Source organism: Apteryx mantelli, chromosome 14 (genome assembly GCF_036417845.1).
Source record: "Apteryx mantelli isolate bAptMan1 chromosome 14, bAptMan1.hap1, whole genome shotgun sequence".
Taxonomy (NCBI): Eukaryota; Metazoa; Chordata; class Aves; order Apterygiformes; family Apterygidae; genus Apteryx; species Apteryx mantelli.
The window spans coordinates 17,678,574-17,701,744 of NC_089991.1; the positions used below are offsets into that span (position 1 = coordinate 17,678,574).

General features: G+C 37.6%; 1 protein-coding gene across 1 annotated transcript in view; it reads left to right on the forward strand.

Annotated features, from left to right (window-relative positions):
- TENM2 (teneurin transmembrane protein 2) overlaps positions 1-23,171 on the forward strand; it is a 544,540-nt gene that overhangs the window by 292,203 nt on the left and 229,166 nt on the right. Inside the window, exon 4 of the mRNA XM_067304576.1 lies at positions 14,392-14,601. Coding sequence (XP_067160677.1) covers positions 14,392-14,601 — 210 coding nt within the window. The remainder of the gene's footprint in view (positions 1-14,391; positions 14,602-23,171) is intronic.

Here is a 23,171-nt window from a genome sequence, read left to right on the forward strand (position 1 = left end):
CCAATCTTTTTTTCCTTCATTCAGGCAGATTTAATCATAACTGTAATGAAAAGATTTCTTACCTTTTTAACATATCTAATTTTGTATTTGCAAATGCCTTTTAATAAGGTTACAGGTTTTCTTACTACTGCAGGGTGAAACTACCTTTTCTGTATAGTAGCCTTTCATCTCTGTGATTTCTTTTTGTTGAAAGGAAATTTTATCTTTTTAATTTCCTGTACTGCTTTCCTAGTGTGCCATTAATTATGGTGGTACGCACCAATGCTAAAATAGCTAATGGTCTGATAGCCTTTGTGTTGGAACCTTCCATTTAGAAAGGTTTTAATTTGGCTGAAATCTTTTGATGTGAAGTGAAATTTCACAGAAACATTCTCAATTTGGGAATGAACAGTTTTCAGGGTTTTTTTGTAAAAGGTGCAGCCACAAACAGTAAATGATATTTTCCTTTCTTTCATAGTTTACATTCTATTTCTTTATTTGAATCGACTTCCCAAACTTCGAACTGGAAATCAACTTTACAAAGAAGGAAATATTTCAAAGCTTATTCAGTCCTGGGGGTGAACAAATCTTTTTTTGTGCTTAAGTTGCTCATTTGCAGGTGGTTTGCTTGTTTTGTCCATAAACCTGTTTTTGGATACTTTGGGTATTCCACAACTTCTTCAGGGAACATTCAGCTCTAGCAGAAGACATCAGATAGATTTTTAAAGGGGTTAGATTACTAAATAGGGCTAGCTCCATATTAGCGACAGTATTTATGTTCCTCCTCTGATTTTTAACTGGAGTTAAGCTCCAGGCTGTGTTTCTGGGGTGAGCATGGTGGACCACTCCAAAGTGAGAGAACAGCAGCCGCCTAGTGTTCAAGTCAGTAAAAAGCTTCGGCTGGGAGAGCTTCTGTCTGTGCAGGACTCAAGGATGAAATCCAGGCTGGGCTGGAGGCAAAGATTCGATTTGTATTGACTTAAATGAGCTGAGATTTCACCATGGTTTGCTATGAAATTGTGGAATGTTCATTCCTGAAGCAGGATTTGTTATGGTTCCGTCAAGGAACACAATGTGTGATGGGAAACTCATAAAGTCGTTTAGGTGCCTGAAGATGCAGTAAGACACAGGGGAGTTAGATGCCAAAGCAGTTCTGCACTTTGGAAAATCCCATCAGTGACCTGACTTTTAAGTTTCCTGGTACACTCAAAACTTCTGCTAACATCAATATGGGTTATGTAAGAAATGCAAGATCGGCTCTTAGGAGAGAAGAAACCAGACGAAGCAAGGAAAATGTAAATATCAAGATAATATCATGTAAATGTAAGTATCAGTATCAAGAGTAATGGCAGATTAATTCCATCATACTGATACTTTACTTACTGCACTTTAATAATGGTTCCCACCACTAAAATACAAACCTCTCTAGAGCATATCATAGCAGATGTTTTGCACTAATTCAGAAGCACATTCCATGCAAATTTGCTCTCAGAAGCAAAGAGGAACACCATATTCAAGCAGTAACTAAGAAAAATAGACTTTAATAAGCTAAAGCAGAATTATTCAGAATATAGTGTGTTGTGCTGGTGGGTTATTTTTGGGTTTGTTTTTTTAAGCACTAGTATTACATGATACTGCAGATTTTAAGCATATTATTTAATCTGTTTAATCATTTACGTAGTACTCATTATGTAAAGCATCGTGTTTATTTTAGATTTGTTCATCAGAAACTAGAGCTGTGTTTTTAGCCGGTTGCAAAGAGTTAACACAAACTCTCTAATCGTTATCCAAGAACTACAAGTTAGTACTATCTATGTATGACTTTCACAGAGTTTGCTAAATAATTACCGGGCTGAGTTTTCTCATGTTTGTTGAAGACAGTGTTATTTTTCCCACCTACTAGTAACTTCAGGCACTTGAATCACTGATTGTTGCGATGTTCCTGGAGAGAAATTTCTCTTTAATAGAAATAAAGCCAACATTAGTGAGGTGCATGTTCAGTGGAGGTGTCATGAGTAGTTGTTTAACCGTATTTAGATTAGAATAAAATAAGATGATAAATGAGGTAAAGGTAAACAGGAGGTGTTTGGATAATGGAAACAAGGTTTATCACAGCATAGTCTGAACCCTTTGTCACTAGAATAAAAATCGAATCAAGTACTTGTAGATTCATGCACAGAGGTAGATTTCATAAGGTGCCTGGTAATTACATACCTAGAGCTTAATTACAACCTTTTCATTAGCGGAATTCACTGACATGAATGCTTAGCTGGGTATGAGCTGAGAAGATTGACAAATAGTGAAATTTCTGTCTTCCCAGTTTTTGAAAGCTACACATACATTATCACATTATTTTAAAGGTGGAAATTCAGTCACATTAGGGGTGATGGTTGTAAACTTTTGGGTAAGTTGTTCCCAAATACATCCCTAATCTTACAATGTTATTTTGGTCTTTGACATTGGCACAAGGAGCAGGTAGATGATGACTTATTGTAACTTTTAGTTATAGTTGACGTAGTTCAAGCAGAACCTTACTTTATGGAAGCCAAGTTAATGCAAGCGCATTTGATTTATGTTCTAGTGGGTTTGTCTGTTTCTTCTTACTCTGATTTTACTGGCTAAATCAGAGGTAAGGTAAAATTAGAGAATTCATTTTGACTCTGTGAGTGATGGGAAGAAATCATTGAAACAAATTACTGTTTTCCAGCTATGAAGGTATCATTAAACATATGCCAAGTAATCAGCTTGCTACTGTAATAGGTTCATGAAGGAAAAACGTTTTCTAATCTTACTCTCTGATGTTTTTCCCAAGACAGCAACAACTTTTATAAAATGAGGGCTATATCTTCTCATTTTAAGATCTAATCTCCCCAAAAGACATTCAACAGCTGCAAAACCTTACCGTCTACTAGTTGTAAATTGTTTTTATTATTTATCTTTGTTTAACTAAAAAGGCAAGGGATATCAGATGATTTAACGAGACAAGAATTAAGTGACATTAGCTCTTGACAGCAGCAAATTATTCCTTTACATACTGAATTGGTTTGGATCATTTTTAAGTTATGACTATCTAGTTATTTTTTATATCCAAATTTCATAAAACTAATGTATTTTGTGGATGGATTGCCTGGGAAAATTAATTTAACTTTAACTTTAATGTTAAAAGCCACAAGAGAAGTGATTGATTTCCAAGCTGTTCTTACTCTTCTCATAGATTATAGTAATAATAGTATTTTGCATTAGTACAGTGATTTTTATATTCAAGGACTATACATGCACAATACTTTAGGAAATATTAACCACACACAGAGGTCAAATGGTTTAAGGAAGATAACACAACGATAGCACAACTTACACAAGCTTATAGAATTAATCCATATTAAAGTAAAAAATAGAGCCCAGGACTTGCTGTTTCTTACTTCATTCATCCCTTTTCTAATATCCCAAATCCTCAAAGTGTATTCCTCTGTTTGCAGTAAATGATTCTACTTCAGGGGAGGGGGAAGCTGAACATGCTTAACAGAAATATATTAAACACTGGAATTTTTTTCTCACTTTTTTGGTAACTGAATTGGTTTGTCATTTAAAAAGTGTCCTTTTTTTCCTATTGTCTATAATTCCTCATTAGAAGTTCCATCTTTTCCTGCGGGCAAGGTCTAACTAGACTTACAACAATGCAAAAAAAGCAATGAAATTTTATACATTACTTTCATAAAGATTATTTTAATTTCTCTTTTTCCAATTCTTGGCAATTTTTCAAGCTATGGTTATTTTATTTTGCTTAGGGTTTTGTTGAGATTTTTTTACTTATAGTAGGATTACTTGGAAGTGTAAATAAAAGCTATACCATGTCCCTAAGAAAAATTAGCCTTGAGTTTTAGGATAATTTTAGTGACAAAAGGTAAGAATTTTTCCTATATATTGATGGATATTGCCTTTTTGGGGCAGCTCTTGCCTATACTGTAGCTCTGCATCATTTCATATTTTTTGCATTATCTTTGCTCTGTTCACGCTATAGCTTTGATTTTATGCTTTTTTGCATAATGAAAAAATTTGAAAAAACTGAAGGGATGTAGGCTGTTGTCCAGTTTGTAAATCACAATTTGGGCAGCTTACACTCATAGTTTCACTGGTTTGTTAACTGGAAAAGATACAAAACCATAATACTGATTTGTCTTCATTGGCTCATTGTTATCTGAATCGTAGATGATTAGTTACTCTGTCTAGATCTCTCTTTTGGAATTCTCTTTTCATTGTTTCACAGCCACTTTCAGTCAGTTGCTGCTGAGATATGATGGTATCTACTTCATCCTTACTTCCCTTGACTATCCTTTTAGATGCAGGAGATGCCTCAAAACATCAATAACTAGGCCTGGGCAGGAATGTCAGCCCCGTCCATTTAGGAAGACCTTATTTTCTCCTTTTGCTCTTGTGAAATAGGCTCAGTGAAAACACTTTTCTCAGCTTGACTGGTTTTGGTACTTGGTTGCTTTCAGAGATAGGAGCTTTGGAAGCATTCAAAGCACCTTTCTTCTGTGGCCATTCGCTATCATCCTAAATCCTGATTTATATCTTTCTTTTCTCCTGTTTTGAAACTTGTTTGCCGTAGAGAAGAAATATGCAACATGAGTTGAGGCAAAAGGAAATGACTTGATTCCAAAGAAGGTCACCGCAAATTGGCAGATTTTTTTTTCCTGTTTTTCTTGCATACTTCATTCGGGTTTTGTTTTGTCTTACCAAATTGAAATGCAATATGAAAAAAAAAAAGCCTTAACTGAGTTCTCGTTAGAAGTAAATTAGCATTGATACTTGCAAGATAATGAGTTAACTGTTAGGTGGTGTCTTGCCTTTCTCCAGAGAGTAGACAGTGGCGGCTGCTCAGCTCTGCGAGCAAACGGCGGAGGAGGAAAGGAGCCCTGTGGCTCCCCCGACGAAGCCCTGCCTGCTGGGGCTCCGCGCCGGCCTCCCCCACGGGGAAGGGCAAGCTCCCGTTTGGTTATTCCAACCATAGATGCTGTTGCTATACAGAAAACAGATGATTTCTCCTGTTGTCAGTTAACTGTTGTATTCTCATCGACTACAAAGTATTTTATATCCATCATGCCAGTTATGAGACTATATATTTAATTTATTAAATATGAGTCTACTTGAGAGTGCCCGGCCCATTGGCAAGCCATGCCTTGCACAGACACTTGAAGCACAGCTTTTTCTTGCAAAGAACAGTTACTCTAGGAAGGAATAGGAGAGTCTGCTGAATGTGCTGTAGCTCAAGAAAGTTTCACTTTCGTCGGCTGCCTGAATAATATATAGTGCTTCGCGTGGCAAAAACATGCATCTTACATTATCGAGTTGTTTCCTGACACATTAAGCAATGTTTCTCACTCTTTAAAGTGAAATTAATGTTGCTGACGAGGTAGGTGCTTTGATTAGGCTGCCTTGGAAATTTAGCCAGAAAGTGTTGCATTTCATAGAAGGAGGGAAATATATTACTCATGGAAAGAGGGACCTGGCTAGTCTTTCTTGTGTTGATGCCATTCCTTTTTCCAGCTCTGTTCCCTGAAGTAAGGGAGTAAAGGAGGAGGAGGTATGATCCTTCTCTTTCCTTAAATTGTCTTTGGTTATTGGCCAGCAGATGCCATTACTGTGTATCTTTCCTTGTATGATTTTAGTAAACATGAGCAACATAACAGCTGTTATTAATAATAATGGCAACCATTTAAAAGTCATTTCTATTATAATTTTATGTGATTATTTGTATATAGAACTATACATTGTATTGGCCCAACATGCATGTTGTCTTCAATCAGTCAATGCTGAAATCGTAATTGCCAATTCCATGTTTTACAGACTCTATTGTCATGGCACCCCTTACACAGAAGCAACTCATCTCTCGCTTTTTAATTCCCTGGAGGCCTGCATTAACACTTGAATACTACTACATCTTCAAAATGGTTATTTTAAAAAACAGTTATGTTAAAGTTTCCCTTCTTTCTGCAATCCAATGTGAAGATTTCTTGGTTTGGTTTGGCTGACATTTTTTTTTTCTATTTGAGTCCTGTTCCTTAGAGCCAGACCTGTGGAATAAAGACATGAGTGAATTTACTAATAGTAATGTATGTGACTGTAGTTGTTATAGATCATTTGTACAAATTAGCTATAACCTCTTATTATGAAGATTTCCAGTTGTTTAAAGCTACTGACTTGATTTTGGTTATAAAAGCCTTTACACCGTAGTATAATACTTTCTGGTGCCTTCCCAGATGTAATTTATCAAAGAAGATATGCTATTTAGGTGTATGAAATTCTGAATGCATGGAGTCAAACAGTCTACGCAGATTTTTGCTACACACGAGCTAACCTTAGAAACGAGATTCTCCTGACAGGGACAAAGCTTGAGAATTCCTTTGCAGATGTAATAAGCTTAGAGATCTGTATTTTATCACCTTTGGGATTCAGACCTTGTCTAACTAGATAGGCTGTTATAGAGAAAGGGATAATTTAGGAGTCTGGGATGACAACATATTGGTTGTGATCTTCCCCCTAACAACATTAGTGGCAAAATGGCTATTACAGAGCCTGGACTGATCCTTTCAACCTCTTTGAGTAATGTTCGTTTGTGTACGTTTTTAAGTCATCTTCTCTGTATGTTGGTGTTTAAAATTAGATAGTAATACTATACTATATTACAAAACCAAAAAGGTTACTTAACAGCTCTTCAAGATGTGTTTTTATAATGGATATTTACACACTTATTGCTCATGTGCCAAACCCCTTAAATTTTAGTAGTTTTTGTCATGTGTATGCTGTGTCTCCCCTCATGCACCATGGTGGAATAGAGAGACCTGAGTTTCACATTCCCATGGGTTTTATTCATCCACAAATTCCACAGATCCTTTGGGGAAGGAGGAGGAATGTGCACATGGAAAGCATATCTCAAAAATCCTGCAGGAGTTGACAAGCAACCTGCTACTCTTCTTTGATTGCATCCCGTATTTATTTATATTAATGCTAGGAGTGACTGCAGGTAATCCTTTTCCATTTTTTATTTGTCTAGTGATAGTTTTGATCTTTCAGGTTAACAACAATGGGAGTATCTCTTTCCCAAGCATGTTATTGTACATTATGGAAGATGAACAGAACTCTTAGCTGCCATACAAATATCTGGGCTCAAGACCTTCTTCTCCGTAGCCCCATTGGTGTAGTCTCCTACAACCAGGTTCATACTGGCAAACTTGCAACCCATTCTGACACTGTCGTTTATTCAATTGTGGACTCCCTGTGTAGAGATCACTGTGCTTTTGGATCGCTTAGCCAATGATACTAACAGTCATGCAGGTCACCTAAATAGCTTGTTTAGATGCAAGGAGAAGGAACTGTGGTCCTCTCCAAAACATGAAGTGATTATTTGATTCGAGAAACTTGTAGCCTCTGGAAGGACATGAACAGAACTTGCAAGTCAGCTGTAGATTTCCTAAGCAATTTGCTGTGGTTCACTGTTCCAGAAAAGTCATGATGAAAAAAACCCCAAACCACAACCTCACTTTTCCTTTATTGGACATGCCCAAAGGTCCCAGTGAGACCTGTCTGAAATTTGAGGCATCTGACAAGTCAAAAGACACAGAAACCATAGTACTCCTCAGTCGCACTTCTGTTCCTGTTTTACAGACCTGCTGAACTGTCATTTGAGGATTCGTTTGTTCTTCCACTCTAGAGAAGTTCTTCCCCAGCTCTATCAGTTCGGGGTGCTCTTCTGAGTATTGAGTGCTCTACACCAGCAGGGGCCATCCACTGCCACGGGGCTGTGGCAAAACTGCATGGTCAGAAGGCTGCTGTGGCTTCTGCCAGTGGCACAGTACCTTGCTTTGACATATTCAGGAATCTGTAGATTTTGACTGAAACTCGAACCTTTCACTGATGCCCACATGTCACTTGCCAATAATGGCATTTCCAGACATGCCCAACATCTAGAGAAGTACAGGTAGACTTTTTTTAGCAGAGCATGTCAGATTCCCTGAAGAAGCATGTTTCTGTATTCATGTACCAGGCCTCAAATTCTTCCTTTCCTAGGAGGAAGCTTGTTGATCTCTAGAACTAGTTTCATTAGATATGTGCCTGCTGTATTTTGTCTGATTCTTTGGATGCTCTTACGAATGTTTCAGCTGCTTCTTCAACTTGGACTATAAGTGGAAGGTGAGGAAGCTTTGCAGACGTGGTTTCTCCTGAGTTTGACTTCTTTGCCTGTAATCATCTTGTCAACGGGAGTTATTTTCTGGGACAGACAGAGAATCCAAGCTCTCTGAGTATGTCCCTGCTCTCATATGGCTTTCTTCCCTGTACATCCTTGACAAGGTGAGGCAGGATGCAGCCAGAATGACTGTGTTAGCTTTGACCTGGATGGCAGGTTGCAAGACTTTAGATGTGTGAGAGGCTTAGATCATTATTTTTGCCTCTGGCTTTCACTACTACAGTCTGAACACCTGTTTCCATTACATGAACTTTTGTTCCCGGTGTGATGTGATTCTTGGCCTCATTGTTTTAAGAAGAACTTTATCACACGCTTCTCTCATTCCTGGAGCTTATCTTCAAAGAAAAAAACAGCAACTTTGTTCCAATCACTATTTATCACTCTGGCATGTTGCCCTAGGAATTTTCTCATTTTTACAGTCCCAGAGACTTTTCAATGGATTCATAATGTCTTATCCTTGAGGAGGGGCCCATTTTTGTGTGAATTTGAAATTTGGTGTTCAAAACTCTTTCATTTTAGCCTTATTCAGTCTTTGTCTCTTTATGAAGCTGCCCTTAACAAGGGCAGTAGAGGAAATCCTCACACCAATAGCTGATCTGCATACTCAGTGTTTCTTCAGTCTTCCTGAAGATGACTGTAGAACTGTGGCAGCACTACAGCTACAAGCAAAGGCTGATTTTTGAAAGGCGACTAAGGCAGATTTTAAGCCTAAAGGGACTTTAGAGTGTAGCAGTAATTGAGGTATGGTTTCATAAAAGTTCCTGGGTTCATGAAGAAAGATGTGACTATTAAAAAGAAAAAATGGAAATAATAAGTCTATGTTGTCTGCTATATAACCTTATGGGGAAAAAAAAGAAGGATAAAGAGGGTAAAAAAGGCCTTTGCAGAATTAGGTGCTGCATTGCACAAAAGCCCAGAGGTATCCCAAATCAGAATACCCTTAGATGGAGAGTTATCAAGTTTTTTCTTCGCACTAATCAGTAAGATAAGGTAAATGACAGGAGAAAGTAATAAAAATGAAAAAGGAAAAGATTCTTTTATTGTTGTTTGCTTCATTTTTTGAAAAATGACCTACAAATACTGTAGCCAGCATCTGTATGAGTCTTTGCCATGCATGACTGTATGTAGTATGAACATGCACATGAACAAACATTAGAAGAGCTACTGAGGCTATTTTTTGCAATTGAATTTGTAATATATTAGTTTTTAGACTTTAGTTTCCCTTTATAGTATTTGAATCTCTTTTACATTTCTTTGGGTATATTACACAATTACATTATTTCTGTCAATAGAAGTATCCATTGCATGTAACTTTTGTCAATGCACAACTAGATAAAAATCTTAGCCATAGCAGCTTTACCAATATTAATGTACTAATCAGTAAGAAGTTAGAGTAGACAAAAATTGTACTGATTCCTATTTTACATTATGGTTTTAAGTCTTGATAATAGTAATGTAATGGAATACTGCTATTACTGTATTTCACAATATGTCTATAATACTGTAGTGTAATGTAAGTCCCTTTGTGAAGTGATGGAAATGAATCATTTTGAGAGATGGGAGGTTCCAAAATATGACTGTTAAGGTATGTGCAAGTGTATGATTAGGTCTGTCAAGAAGCTCAGGTTTACAAACCCCATAAAGCTCAGTCTGTTATCTTAAATTGTACTGTAAAACACTGAACATATTTGACCAAATTATTCATACTATTAGTATTACGTTGTATGAATTGAACCCATTATTTCTATCTTAAGAATATGTAGTAAAATATATATTGTATTTATCATGCCCTTTATAGCCTTATCATGTATGTTCTTTTCTCTCTGGCAGTTTCACAATGATTTCAGCAGCTGTGCAGAGAGCTACTTTTTAGATTCATTTCCTAAAGAAACAAAGCTTAATAGGATCTCTCTGCACATATGTCTTTTTATTCCCGTTCAGTAACTTTTCAACTCATTTCCTACCAAATTTTACAAAAGGGTGGATGTCTTAAAGATAAGATGTTCTTACATGTTTCAGGGAGGAAAAAATAGACAAATAGAAATGGTCACACAGAGAAAAGAAACTCTAGTAGAGCCCCACTGCTGTGGAGGAAAAGGCCGTAGCGAGAGCTTGATGTTTCGTGGATGCCTGAAGTCAGCTTGGCAGAGAGATTGTGATTGCCCCAGGCTCAAGAAAAGCTCTAATCAAATTTGGCAACTTTTCAGAGAAAGCTGACCACAAGACCAGTTGGCAATAGGTTCCATGCCTCACAGACATCTATGTTTTTCAATTAAACATGAACTTGTAGACAAATCTTCCTCAGGAACCAGCTTCTCACCAGAACAACGTAAAACGTTAACAACTTGCTAACCTTCTGTTTCATCTAAGCTAAAATCAAAACTCAACTTTTACCTTGGCTTCAGGGACCTGGGCTGCTTTATTTCATGAAAATAACAATGTGATTAGCTTCCCATGCAAAAGAATAGTTGTTTGGGTGGGGTTTTTTTCCCCAAACTTTCAACATATTCTGCAAAAATGTTCCTAAATTTCTCTGGAATATCATATGTTTACACAGAATGCAAAATTTTTTTCTCTTCAACTCATCACCTCACATGTATAATTTTTTTATAATACAGTAATATATTTCCATATGATGTAGTAAATGTATATTTTGAATATATAAAGTTACTTCTTTTAACTTCAGAATGTTGAAGTAGAGCCAGAGTATGTGAAAATAAAATGCACACAGTGTATACAGAGTCACATTCCTGTCTGAGATATGTCAAATCTCAGCCTAGTTGCTTGTTTCCAAAAAGAAATTGCAAAGAAATGATTAGAAATTGGTTTTGCTCAATCATTTTCCTTGGATGTTTAGCATATTTGCTGTACTATTTCTTAGGAATAGCATAATCATGAATAAAATGTTTTCAACATTACAATTATTACTTGGTAAATACAAGCCCACAATGAAAACCTCGGTATATACGTTGAATGTTCTCTAGTGAAAAAGAGGGTAGATGGGGTTGCTATGGAGTAGCTTAAACCCATATCTATCCTAAGATAACTTGTTATTTCATTTTATCATCAGTTTCCCCAGTGTTAAAAATGTAATAAAAAATAAGCATGAGAGTCATGCTTGCCTATCTCCAAGAATTTTTTTTATTTTAAGCCTTTCAAAAGTAAGAAAGTAGTTCATGCTAGCTGCTTGTACCGTAAAGGTGGGTGGGGTTTTTTTCAGTATTTATTGCTGCTCCCCAAATGAGTCTCATATTGTTGGAATTCTGTTTTATTTTCTTTTTTAAGATTACCTAATGGGATAAACCTTAGGTGTAATTCATATAAGGTGAGGGGTTCTAGATTCCAGAAATAAAAGAAATTTAAATAATGAAAAAGCCAGTGTGTACCTTTGCTCCGCTACTGTTTCTTTAAGAGTGATGGAAATAAGGATGCATCATTTTTTGTAGTTTTGCTGCATTTTAACATTTGTAGCTAGTAAGCAGCAGATCTCTCTTTGCCTCAGAGACTTTGGCAGTATCACAGAGGTCATGTTTTCCCATGGATAAATTATTCATGAACAGTTTCTTCAAAGCACAAGATATAAATTTTAAAAAATCAGAATACATGTTTCTCTTATTCCTCTCATCCCTATAACCAGTCATATTCTAATAGGCAATGCCAAAAAAAAAAAAAAAAAAGCTGTCTTTATCCTGTGTGTATTTGATGGAATGGATTAGTATAAAGTTATGAGAGGAAAGTTTGCAATAGAAAAGAATGAGTAAGTATGAACTTCTTTTTGGCTGACTTGATACCACTAGTTTAGTTAATGAAGTATATGTTGTTATAGGGGGCCGAGGTATATCTTACACAGGAAAACCAGGTTCCAGAGTTGAAATGAATCTGTCTGGTGAGTCGGGAGGGAAATTCTGCCCTAGGTCACCGTCTAGAAAGAAATAAGAGTGAAAGAACGTGAAATAGTAGGGCTTCCAACCCACATTCAGGTATAGCCCATCTCCACAAATTTGAGTTTGCCCCGTGAATGGGGTTCAGTGGTGTAAACATAGGCATTTACTCACAAGCTGCTTGGGCACAGCAGGTATGTTGCTGTACATGTGAGAGACCTGTGCCCTTCTGGAGAGACAGCTGGAGGCCAGGAACAATACGTAGGACTTCCCGGATGGCACCAAGAAGCTTATATTTAGGTAACTAGGTTACCACTTCTTCTGTCTCATATAATTCTGGGTGACTAATGCCCTCAGGGAATCTTATTTATTCTTTGCATTTAGAGTTGAGGATCCCCTTGTAACAATGAAGTGTAATGTAATTTGTAGTGATGGCTCTTTTCTTTAGAACTATAAGTTAATTGCAGGGCATGAAATAATTCACTTGCAGTGCCATCATCAGTGTCCTATATTTCCTGTCATACCCATGGGTCTTTTTTGGAAAGATCTACAATGATACATAAAGAACCTTAGCTTGGGTATGGTCTGTACTGTACTCATATGGTTCTTGTTACGTGACTCTTAATAGATTCCTATGCGCTTCCTTATTGAGGCAGCTGTCTCTGCAAATAGTATTGCTTGTGCGGTTTTATTTTTGTGGATTCCTGCTGCTATCATAAAAAGACCATCCTGTCTCCATATTTTAAATTTGCGTTTTAATTTTTCAAGTGCTTCATTGATGGCAATGTCTGGTTCCATATGGTGGTAAAATGGAGGATGTATTCCAAGGACTTTGCAGAGTCTTTTGAGGAGTCTGCAGGACTTTGCAAGAAAGCTGTATTTATATTAATACTGTTTTCTTCCAGTATAGCCGGAAAAGAAAAATAATTCAGAATCAGTCTGCTAAGTGTTTTAGGTATGTTGTTTCTAGTCCTGCTATCTTTGAAGTCAGTAGTTACAGTTCTGTTAACTTAGTGGTGTCAGGCCCATTACTTGCATCCATTTACAATCCCCACTTTGAAGTGTACTTCATAGTTGTATGGGGAGGGAAAAAAGGGAACTTGCAATTACGGGAAAGTAGAGAGTGTAAAATACACATCTCGTACAGCTATGGTCAAAAGAACTTCCTAAGTAAGTAACCACGTAGCTTTAGTCAAATGAGAGATTTTGGAGAATAAAGGAAAAAAATAGAAGGATATCAGATATACACTATTTTAATGGTGCTGCATTTGTGTTAGTTCTTTTCTGAAAATACTGCCTCTGGGAATGCTACTGAAGAGGTGAAAAATAATTGGAAAGTAAACACAAATATATTCCAAAGACCTTTCTGAACGATCTATTCAAAACTTGCTAAGGTGGGAAATGAGTGGTCACGTTCTGTTGGATGGGTGAGGTGCTTTGCTCTCTTCTCTGGCTGGGGAGTGGTTTGGTTATGCTGAGGAGGTTGGACGGAGTCGCAAGAACGAGCAACTGCAGTAAGAGAAACGATGTTTGTTCTAGCCACTGCGCTCCCCGAGTCTCACTTCAGGCACGCTAACGGTGCCAGTAAAACAGCGGGAATGTTCCCAATGTCCTGATCCAAAACCTGTTGAAACCGATGGCAAAATTTCCGTTAAGCTAAGAAGCTAAATGTTTTATTGGGTTGAGGCGATTGATTTAAACGACAGAATGCAAGCAATGTAAATATTCATTGAGTAAAGGTTTAGGCCTACATTTAGCTGTAAGTACTAGAGCAATTTCCCTGTAAAACATACCAGGAGGAGAACATTATTTTAAGAGATGGTTACAGACGTGCTGTAATTCTATATTACATTAATTTTATAGAACTAATACTAAAGACTGTACAAAGAACTGTGAAAAATTTTTGGATGAAACTGTGGGGCTGATGTGCTTGGATTTTGCAGCATCTGTGAATTAGGCTTGGGGCCTTTCGGCATTTGGCTGTTGTGTATTTGTCAGCGCACAAAGAGAACTGACCACTTCTTATCCAGTGGTGGTCAGTTATTCGCATTCACCAGTGAGCCTGTTTGAAGCTGATGCTGTGGAGACATTTCTGGAATGACTTCACAACACAGCTGCTCGCAATGCCTTGAATGTGATACAAAGTGCCAGCGGAGAGGGTTTTTTGACTGTGCACAGCAGTAATCATTTGTAACGATGGACAGTTACAGTGTAATTACGTGGCTGTTCGGGGTTTTTTTCATTACATTCATTGCTGATCTTTGATCCCTGTGTCCTCTTTCCCAGGTCGTCCCATTCCACCTACATCCTCGTCTAGCCTTCTTCCATCTGCTCAGCTGCCCAGTTCTCATAATCCTCCACCAGTTAGCTGCCAGATGCCATTGCTAGACAGCAATACGTCCCATCAAATCATGGACACCAATCCTGATGAGGAGTTCTCTCCTAATTCATATCTGCTAAGAGCATGTTCAGGGCCACAGCAGGCTTCCAGCAGTGGTAAGAAAATTGCAAACATACAGATGTTTGTTTGTGACATGTTTATGCCATTTTTTACATTTCTTGCAAATGTGTTTTTTCATCACCACAAAATCAAGACCATGTATGGAAGTGAGGCAAACAGAAAAATTTTGCACTTTTATTTCACTGAAGCTTTTTTGAAAACACCACGTGTCATGTGTTTTTTTGGTTCATTTTACTATAGAGATCTGTTTTAATTTTAGGACTGTTATAAGCAGTGTAAAAATTAGAACTGAATACTTGTCATCAGAGGGATTTAATTTTCAAAGTTGGTTTCCTGCTCATGGAAGCATCTAGTAGAGGAGATGTGTATACACAGTGGCACTGTTTTGTTTTGCACAAGCTAATCAAATATCTAAGGTAGGCAATGAGGTTCTGTATCTGAAAATGTGTGTTGCTTCTGTCATTCTGTGTCTGTTCTTGTTTCAGAATCTGTCTGATTCTATACTCCCAATGTCACATTTAACTAAGATGTTGATATTTTCAGCAAATTAATCCTTGTCTTTCAGACCACAGTTTTATAAACATTTGCAGCTCTGCTTATCAGCCATATAAACTGTAGTACTTGGTTCTTTTTCTGAAAACAAATGCCGCCTTTCCATTTTGACAGCCAAAAATTGAGGAATCGAGGCACAAACTATTTTGAACATTAACAGTTGTTTATGATCAAAAAGATAAGCAAAAAAAATAGAAAATAAGATATAGTAGTTTCCTTTGTTTTGCGTCTATTTTTTGCTTATATTTTTGAACATAAACATCTGTTGTGCAGTTCCTGACTATTTAATTGGAAACTACAAGTTTATATTTCATGAAAGGGCAAAAGTTCTTTATAAAGCTGTACTTGGCTCTCACAATTCATTTTAACAGCACTATTCTCAACATACAGTTGTGGTTCAGAATCCTCATTTAATAAAATTTTGTCCTTGAAAACTTCCCAAGATAAACAAGCTGATTTGCTAATATGATATATACAGTTAGGATTGTAGGGCATGCTCTGCAACAATTGTATGATAGGAAAACAGAATATGCAGTTACTGATCTGCTTAAGGTCTCTCTCTCCTGTAACAGTACAGATCTGAATGGTATTGGAGGATACCAATGTGCGTGGGACTTTTGGCCTTCGCGGATGCATATAGCACATTTAAATGATGGCCAGGGGTGCATGGTGGGAGGACGAGAGGTAATGGGCATGAGCTGAAAGATAAGAGGTTCAGACCTGATATAAGGAAAAACTTTTCCCTCATGAGGACAGTCAAGCGTTGGAGTAGAACAGGCTGCCCAGAGAAGATGTGCAGCCTCCGTCCTTGGAGGTTTTCAAGACCAGACTGGATAAAGTCCTGAGCAACCTGGTCTGATCTCAGAACTAGCCCTGCTTGGTGAGAGGTTGGATTAGGGACTTCCTGAGGTTCCTTCCAACCTGAATTATCCTTTAACCTTATGATCCATTTGCTACATGAGATATGTTAAAATTTAGTCAGATTATGACACATCTTCAACAGACACACACAAGGTACTAATTATTCAGAGACTAAGCATGTTTCCTTGGTACTTGAGTTTTGAGGGCAGAAAATATGATACCAGTTTTGTTTGTTTTTTTTAATAGCTGTTCTGGATGATCTGGGGACCTGCAGCCCTCAAAATCCCTTCATCTGTGATGGGCAACTTGGTAGAAACCATAGTAGCAGGGGAAAAAAAAGGTGGCTACCTCCATAACATGTTCCGTCTTTGATGAGTCAGTATAGCTACTACGAAGGGTAGTCCTGCCACAGAAACCTTTAAGAGTTCTTTGCACGGGCCAGCCATTTGTGAATAAGGGTGATCTGGTCAATGAATTGTCTTTGGATTTTCAAAAGGCTCTCAGCAAAATCTGTCACTAAATGCTTTTAAGGAAACTAAACTACCATAGGGTAAGAGGGAAGGTTCTTGCATAAAAAACAGTTGCCTGAAAGACAGGAAGCAAATGCTAAGAGTAAATGGTTGGCTCTCACAGTGAAAGGAGCTCCTCAGTGAAGTTTCATGGGCCATGATGACGCCTGGAGAAGATGGTGAGCAGTGGGGTAAAAAAGTTAGCTAAGGGTAGGGTGTTAAAAACAAGATCAGACTGTGAAGCATCGCAGAAAGACCTTATGAGATGAAGTAACAGGACAATAAAATGTCAGAAGTAATTCAGAGCAGAGAAATGTAGTGATACTCATGGAAAAAACAGTTCCAGTTGACAGGTTAATGATGGGTCATTACCAAAGAGAAGTGAGTTCTTGGGGATATGCAAGTTTCAACTCAGTGCTCAGCAGCAGGCAAATGTCAACAGTTTAGAAAAGGAATAAAGAACAAAACAGAGAACACTGTTCAGCTGAAGGATGTAATGAATCAAACAGTTTACAAGGGTTCAAGAGGAAATGGGACGAGTAATTGGAAGAGAGATACAGTGAGAGTTGCTAAGTAGAAACAAATCGAAGTCAGGAAACGGGAACCAAAAATAGTCAGAGACTTGGAGGGTGCTTCAGTACTGGGTACTTGGGGTGTATGGCCTCTGCTGGAGTCTGAGTGTGAACCAGTATGGCTTTCTTTTGAAATCAAATGAAGAAAGTGTCAGTAACAGAACATCTACAAATTTGATGGAAGAGTTCTTTATATCTCATTTTAAGTGATAGTCATTGTTTGCTTTATATCCTTAAAAGCTTTGGGTTTTACATTTGTTACAGACTGTGTACTAATGCAAGGTACCTTTTCAGCATGCTCAGATATGTTTTTAATTGAATATTAGTAGTTGGTTTGTTCAATCTATAATTTATCATATGTTTTCCCAAGAATATTCCATTTCCTTCTTTAATAAACCCTCACAGAGTATATAATGACTTGCTTCTAATTTCCAGGATATAGGAAACAGCTGTCTGTCTTCTGTCTATTTTTGACCACATACACATGTAGGATGGCTTGATCAGCACATTGAGAATATTTTATAGCATGAGCTTTTCAGGACTTAATACTTCCTCGGAAACTAAATAAATGTTTTCTAGCTATCTTACTTTTTTTCTGCAGATTTTGCAATATTTCTTTTAGAGAGTTTACAAGAAAATACCAGAGATAGTGACATATACCTTAAATGGGAAACGGTAACCTTTTTTTGTGGTTCATCCTTCTACTTGCAAGATTTTCAGAGTAGCTTTTACCAGCTACATGATAGAGAAAAGTAGACCATGCTTTAATTTTTTTCATTTATATTTAGTGTCAATGGAAACTAGTGTCTAGGAACATTGATCCAGACATTTGGGATACAGTGGGTAGATTTAAATATTTTGTTTGAATTGGGGTTTGGGTTAAAAAAGTTTTGAATATGCTTAAGGCTTAGATCCTGGATATTATTGATGGATAATGATAATATGCCAGATACTGATTATTAGTAATTATTTCTCTGACACTGTCTTGGTTTTTCTTTCAAACATTTCTATTGCAGTCTTCAAAATACATATTGAAGGTGAAATATTTGCAGAAGTCTTGTACCAATAGCATTATTCAATAAGTGTCCTCTTGTTTGGCTGATTGTACGCTTGAACCCCTACAATTACAGGATAACTCCTCAACAAGTTTAAGATGAGTCTTTTTGGATATGAGGTGGTAGTCATCCATATGTACTGCCCTGTGCCCTTCACAATAGCCATTCTTGATATATCTGGAAAACCCATTTGCCTAAAAAAATTACCTAATCAAATCTGCCATCAAATGAGCAATCTATTGTTGATATTATGAAGGCCTTTAATCTACAATAAATCTTTGTTAGAACTCATCAGAGCTTCCAGTTTGAGAGAAATGTGATTATAGCACTCTTAAAATGACATTACATCATTGGGGTGATTGGTTTATCATTTGGAGAAGCGACATCAATCATAACTAGCATAACCACACAGTAAATGAATTCAACCTTTCTACTGCAGAACAATGACACAATAATTGCTCAAAATCAGACTTAAAATGAAATCAGAAAATGCACTTTCTTTAAATATGATGTTAACCTCATGGAATATGTTATTAAAAATCATGTTTGAGGAAATTCTATATAATTAAAAATATGTGAAAATGTATTCCTTTTTTTGTCTCATTAGAACCTGATTTCAGTTGCAGAATCATTTTACATGCAACAGAGATTATGCTGTTTTTAATTGAACTCCCATCACTTACATTTCTCTGCTTGTATTTCTTAATATAATATGCAGCACAATTATTTGTGATGAAGGACAAGAGGTTTTTGAAATCTGGTGCACCTGCTGATAGTGTTTTGAAAAAAACACAAATAATATAGAAGGAAATGAGACCTTTTACACATGAAAACTTAATGGAGAGATTTCCCCCCCCCCCCCTTTGAAAGAAGGTCAATTCCTGTCACACCATTTTCTAGGATGGTTTCTTATAGGTAAAAGTAAGAATAGGTTTGTTTCTTCTTCTTGTATATGTTGTATATATTTTCTTTCTGATAATTCATGGCAAGTCATCTTGTTGGTATATCATTTTAATGGTTTCAACCACAATATATTAGAACAGGCTGTTTTATATAGAAACATAGATAAACCCTTAAAGATAAGGGTTTTTGTTGCCAACAGCTTTCTCTTTGTTTTCTTGTATAGGATTTACTGTTACTTAAACAAACTTTGGAATCCCAACAGAAAAACAGGTTTTTTTCAGCTTCAGTAGAACACTTTGGATATACCTGCTTGCACAATAATTTTTGATATGATGGATCCATAACTGGATACATTCATCATCTTCAACCAATCTAACAAGGAGAAAATAGATGCTGAATGAATTTGGGGGTATTTTGAATTTGGGAATAGAACGGCCTAGGTGCATCACTAAACTTGGAATATGCATGAGATGATGTCTTGATTCTCAAGGAAGTACTGAAGTTTAATTGAAGGAGGATCATGCCTGATTTTTCAGTGTTTTTGTCTTCATGTCTTTGTTTGTTCATGTCTTTTTGGCTCAGAGACAATAAGATAAAACTTTTGGCTCGTTGTAACTATTTACCCAAAGAGTATCCTGGACCCTGCTTAGAAGATAGGTCTTGATTTGATTTTTCACAAGCAGTTATTGGCAACGAGGAGAGGGGAATGGAGAAGCAGGTTGGCTTGAATGGAATAGATTGCTGTTGTTTAGTGTTGTCTGTGAGTTAAACTTGGGATAAAAAGTAATGAACACGTTTGTATGACCCCCGTTTGTATTAATTTACTAGGTAAAATTACAATATTATTTATATTCAATATAAATATCTATATAGAAGGATCTCCTACGTTCAACAGATATAACCCATCTGTAGGATTTCATAATTATTAACGTGTAACTTGATTCACACCAACTGTTACTTTGTAGTTTAATCCAGTAGGTAAAAACCTTTTTTCTGAAGGAAGCCAGAACTTTCATTAATATATCAGAGCTGGGGGATCTTACTTGAGTCTCAGCTGGGAGTGTTTGGAAGTCCGTGTTTTATAACCCTCTACAGCCCAGCATCAAATAAGCAGATAGTTCAGTTTCTAGTGTGTAATTTAAACCCCTGTTAAAGAAGTCATCTTTAGGAAATAAATGAATCCTACAGAAAAACAGGGAAAGGCCTAGTGATGTCACCTGGAGTATGAGAAGACCGTCCCAGTCGTGCAGGGAGCTGGGGGCAGGGGAGAGGTGGGGGAAGGAAGGACGCCCCGGCTGGGAAGAGGACACTTCTGCCGCGGCAGCCGGACTGGCTGGCGGCGGGCAGGCATGGCCAGGCCGTCGCGCCGTCGCAGAGACCCGCCGGCAGAGACGCCGGCCCGGGCAGTGGAGAGGGGCCCAGGCAGGTGGGGACAACGTGGTGGCCTGTTGCTCGTGAGGCCGCCTCGTTTCAGCAGCGCGACTGGCAGGCGCAGGCAGGCGTCGCGAGGTCATCGAGCGCGCCGGGACGTGAGGGCTGCTGCTGAGGCCCTGCCTGGGCGAAGCTCCCCGAGCGCAGCGCAGCGCAGCGCAGCGTGGGAAAGGCCTGGACGCGCGCGGGAAGTTCCCCGACGGGGCGGAGAGCAGTGTGAGCAGTGAGCAGGTACAGGCAGCGCCTGAGGCACAGCTGCATCTCCTCTCCGTGCTGCAGTATCCCCCCCTGCTGCACGCAGAAAGCGGTTTCTGTACCTGCCAACTTCCATGAGAGCAAAATAAGTCGCAGCAGAAAAATCTAGAATCCTTAACTCGCTTTTTTTCTTTGGCTTACTTAAGAGACTAAAAGAAAGGGTTTGGATAGCTCAGTAGGTAGCACCTTCATCTTTTTGCCAGAAGGACGTGGGTTTAAACTGTAGATAAGAAACCTCGGCATGCTTAACTATCCCAGCATGGTACCAGTGGCTGCTGATAGCTAGAGGAACTGTTCTTCTGCAATAAACTAAGCTCAGTACTGACAGCATCAAAAATGTTGACAGGAACCTCATAAAATTCAGCAAAGGGAAATGCAATGATTTAATGACTATTAAAACAGTGAGATATAATTCCACTCATATTCAAAACAACTTTCTTGTGACGACTCGGTGACAAGTCCAGGGGCATTCTTGCTCAATCCTCAAAGTACGGTGCCATCAAACTTTCCTTGTCTTGTACTATCTTTGCAGGTATTTACATTGTTATGCAAAAAGGAGTTGCAGATTGATCATTTTAATTTGTTTCCAAATTAAAGGGAATTGTATATGTTTGTTCTTGTTTATTATTATTGAGCGTTTCAGTGCGATAGGCTTTTTCTCCAGCTTGGCATCCATGGCTGTTGTGTGCTCCCCTAGAAGGAAAAGAAAGAAAAACTAATTTGAAGAACTCTATCCTTAATGCTTAATATAGGTAATGTGCAAAAAACCCCCAAAGTTTCTCAAAGACTTCTCTTCAGATGGCAAGCAGGCAGCCAAGTCCAATATATATTTCTCTTTTATAGTAGATAAGATTGAATAGAAACTAAAACTTGTTTTTTTCAGTGGTTATGCTTTGAAGGCTGGCTCCTATCTTTTAGGTTCTAAATAGCAGTGTCTTTCTATACATAATGTTTTGAAGTGAGTTGATGTGTTTAGCAGCAAGATCTTTAAATAAGGTCTTTAAATGGATTTTTAATAGATTATTTTAAATATATTTTTCATTTTTAAAAAGATTTTTTTTGCAATTTGGTTTTAATACTTAAATCCTGCATGTCTTTAATGGAGTCTCACATTCTAATTCCCCTGCTGCATTTCTTGAGCACTAGGAAGGTTTAATTTTAGAGCTTTGATGGGCCGGGTTTAGAAATGGAGGAGCAGTATGAACTATGTTTTTGCACTGAAACTGAAAGGTGTACTTTTTCTTAAGTATTAGCTCCATGTTGCTGCCACTATTACTGATATTATTGCTGCTGCTAATCTGTGTAGCATATGTTGACGATGCCAGCAGATGTCTGAATTTCAGCCAGAAGACTTGATTCTAGATATCAGATATTGCAAAAACATTGTGTTTATTAATTTATGAATTCATAATCATAACAGGCAAACAAATCTCAAACAGAAAGTGTTATGGTAACAAAAAATGATAATGCATTACAAAAAACTATAAAATAGAGAACAGATTCTGATACTGTTGTTTCTGAATTTTCCTTAAGACCATCGTGGTTTTGAGAGCTACGGTTTTGAGACCTACACAGATTATCCAGATTTTCTTAGCTATTTTTACATCATTTTTTAGTTTAATGCTTGTAAATGTGCTAATGTAAATGTGCAATAGAAGCAGCACAGTGAGGCAGCTGCAATACTGGCTTACCAAGGTTCAGTTCCATATTACTTTACTGTTTACTTTACATATTACTTTACTGTCTTCTGATACCTATCCTAATGGCTGGGAAACAATTTAGTTAGTATTGCCAGTCTGTCCTTGGCTTTTCTCATTACCAATGCTCATTTTGTCCCCTAGTAGCTAGTTTGAGACCCCCAATTAATGTCACACATTTGAAACTTAGATTAAACACTAGATATTGCTGCTTCATGCCACTGTGCCAGGCAAATGGATGTTTAGCCTTGGTGCTTTGCTTCAAAACTGAAAGGCCTTGGGGATATTACAATTACAGGAAGAATAACTCAATTTTTTTCATACGCTGCTGTTTGTGTTCAGATGGGGTACTTTTTCCTTTGTGTGGAGAAAAGACTAAAATATCTTTCTTGGTAATCCTCTCTGCTGTAAGTGGTATTTTTTGGAAAGAATTTCTTAGGCTTTCTGATAATTCTGTCTGTCTTTTGATACAGACTTTTTGTCTTCTGAACTCCATTGCCTTTCTCATTATCAGTGACATAGTCCTAACAACTTCTGTAGTGGATACTGCAGCTGATTATATGGAAAGGCAGCATTAAGAAAGCATTTCACATCTCTGACCGTCACCAACACAACTTAGTGTCTGATTCAAAGTGGGGAATCAAGCACATGTATGCAACATGCACTTCACAGATCACAGAACTGAGGACCCCAAATTTAGGATATGATTTTTTTCAGAGTTCTTTGCAGTATTTGTACACGGAAAGTTCTGGGGTTTTTTTGTTTTGTTT